This window comes from Seriola lalandi, unplaced genomic scaffold (assembly GCF_002814215.2).
Source record: "Seriola lalandi dorsalis isolate HSWRI2012SDOR001 ecotype SW California unplaced genomic scaffold, Sedor1 jcf7180002002923, whole genome shotgun sequence".
Taxonomy (NCBI): Eukaryota; Metazoa; Chordata; class Actinopteri; order Carangiformes; family Carangidae; genus Seriola; species Seriola lalandi.
In genome coordinates, this window is record NW_019473579.1 from 1 (window position 1) to 1959 (window position 1959).

At 39.0% G+C, this 1959-nt stretch overlaps 1 protein-coding gene across 1 annotated transcript; it reads left to right on the forward strand.

The window, feature by feature from the left end:
* Positions 1-400: 400 nt before the first annotated feature.
* LOC111666440 (proteasome maturation protein-like) lies at positions 401-1117 on the forward strand. Its single transcript, XM_023421779.2, has 3 exons — positions 401-561; positions 679-772; positions 866-1117. The coding sequence occupies exons 1-3, from the start codon at positions 481-483 to the stop codon at positions 931-933; spliced, it is 243 nt and encodes an 80-aa protein (XP_023277547.2). The 5' UTR covers positions 401-480; the 3' UTR covers positions 934-1117.
* The last annotated feature ends 842 nt before the right edge of the window (positions 1118-1959 follow it).

Here is a 1959-nt window from a genome sequence, read left to right on the forward strand (position 1 = left end):
TGTCTCTGCTACATCCAGATGTCCATTGAGCATTGCCCGTAACTGCAGTACAACCATAATTAATGGTGTTAATCACACCTGTTCTTTTCATCAACCATAACATGTCACACAACACATCTTTATAATACTGTAATGTATCTTAGCTTTTCAGGATTCTGTGTTCATTTTAAATTCTACAAAAAAGCCATATATATGGAAAACATTCAGAAATATTAATTTTTTCAAAACGATGAAACAGAATTACCTGTACATTCACATTCACTTATGTCTTTACTTCCAGTTATACAACAGATGGGCCCCATTTAATCTGTTAAAAGCCGATCAGTAGCCCGGCTCTCAGTGACCTTGATTTTATCATGGACAGCAAAGTAGGAAATTAAGGTTTAATGGTGGAGATGTTGAATGAATGAATGTGTTCCTGGGTGACTGACAAGTGTTGTGTGTATCTGTGGTGTACAGTTCCAGCTGAACCAGGACAAGATGAATTTCTCGACTCTCAGAAACATCCAGGGTCTTCATGCTCCACTCAAACTGCAGATGGAGTACCGGGCAGCCAGACAGGTGACTGCATGTCTCAGCCCCGATAAGCCCCCCTCTTTTCCTCTCCCTTTTCAGATGTTTTTATGTTTGTTCCCCAAGTCAGTCCTAAGTCCGGATGTCTGTCCTTCCTCCCTCTAGATCCAGCGCCTACCATTCTTACAGAGTTCAAACTTGGCTCTGGATACACTGCGAGGCAGCGATGAATCCATTGGCTTTGAGGACATCCTCAATGGTGAGAACATCAACCTGTTTAAACCATCTCAGACTGAACTGACTGAGTATAAAATCTGATCACCACCCTGTGTTTGTGTTTGTCACCTTTCAGATCCAGCCCAGAGTGAAATGATGGGTGAGCCTCACATGATGGTGGAATACAAACTGGGATTGCTGTGAAAGAAAATGGACACAGATTTGTAGTCAGTTGTCTTCTGGGATGGACAGGTTTAATGGTTGGGAGTAGGGGGGGTAGGATGACCTTGTAAATGATGTGGATGTGGAGTCTTCTGAAACAGGCATTCAGTGCTGCTTTTGTATGATTCCAATCTGGCTGGTATTTCTAATAAACTTCATAACCTTCTTCGTAATGTGGGTTTTTTTTTACAAATAATTTAAGTGTTGTGGTTGAACTTGTTTTGTCACACTGGGGGCTCAGATTATATGTTTTATGTCATCAAGAAGAATGTGGCCAATATTTATGTGACCATAATTTAAACATCTTTATCACAGATGAATCTGGCTGAAAGGCCTGACCAGTGAATGTAACATGGTTTACTGCCTCTCAGATTATTAACTGGTGCTCCCTACTTATATCTTACAGTGTACTGATATGTGTACAGTGCACTGATTGGGTGCACTACATGCAGCCAAAAACATGGTTCCAAAGCTAAAATGTTGTACATGTTAAGGAGATAGGTGCTATGACTTCTGGTGCAGATATCTGTAACCATTGATGTTTTAATGACACTTTTTCTTTGGATGGTTTTCTAAGGGGAAAAAATGAGCAAAGAATTACGAAATAATGATTGAATGATGAATGGTCAAAAACTACAAAGGCTACAAGACTACAAGGAGTTTGTTGAACAGTTCCTCATACTTAAGAACTTCAACTACATTAAATTAGTAGTGATAGCACTGTCATATGGTGAGAAATCAGCTAACAAATATAGCAAAATGTTTTAGATAATATCTCAGCAACCATGAACTCCCCCTTCCTTTGAGATCGAGACATCAGCTGGTGACTTCTCTCACCTGAACATTTATGTGTGTGTATTTACTTAGACAAGAACAAATTTCTTCATGGAAAATTTGAGATTTATGTACTTTTTGAATTCATTTGTTTTCACTGCATTTTACTTTTGAGACTTTCACAATCCCCAAAATTCACTAATGTATTCTGTTGTTGGCCATTACTATTATAGC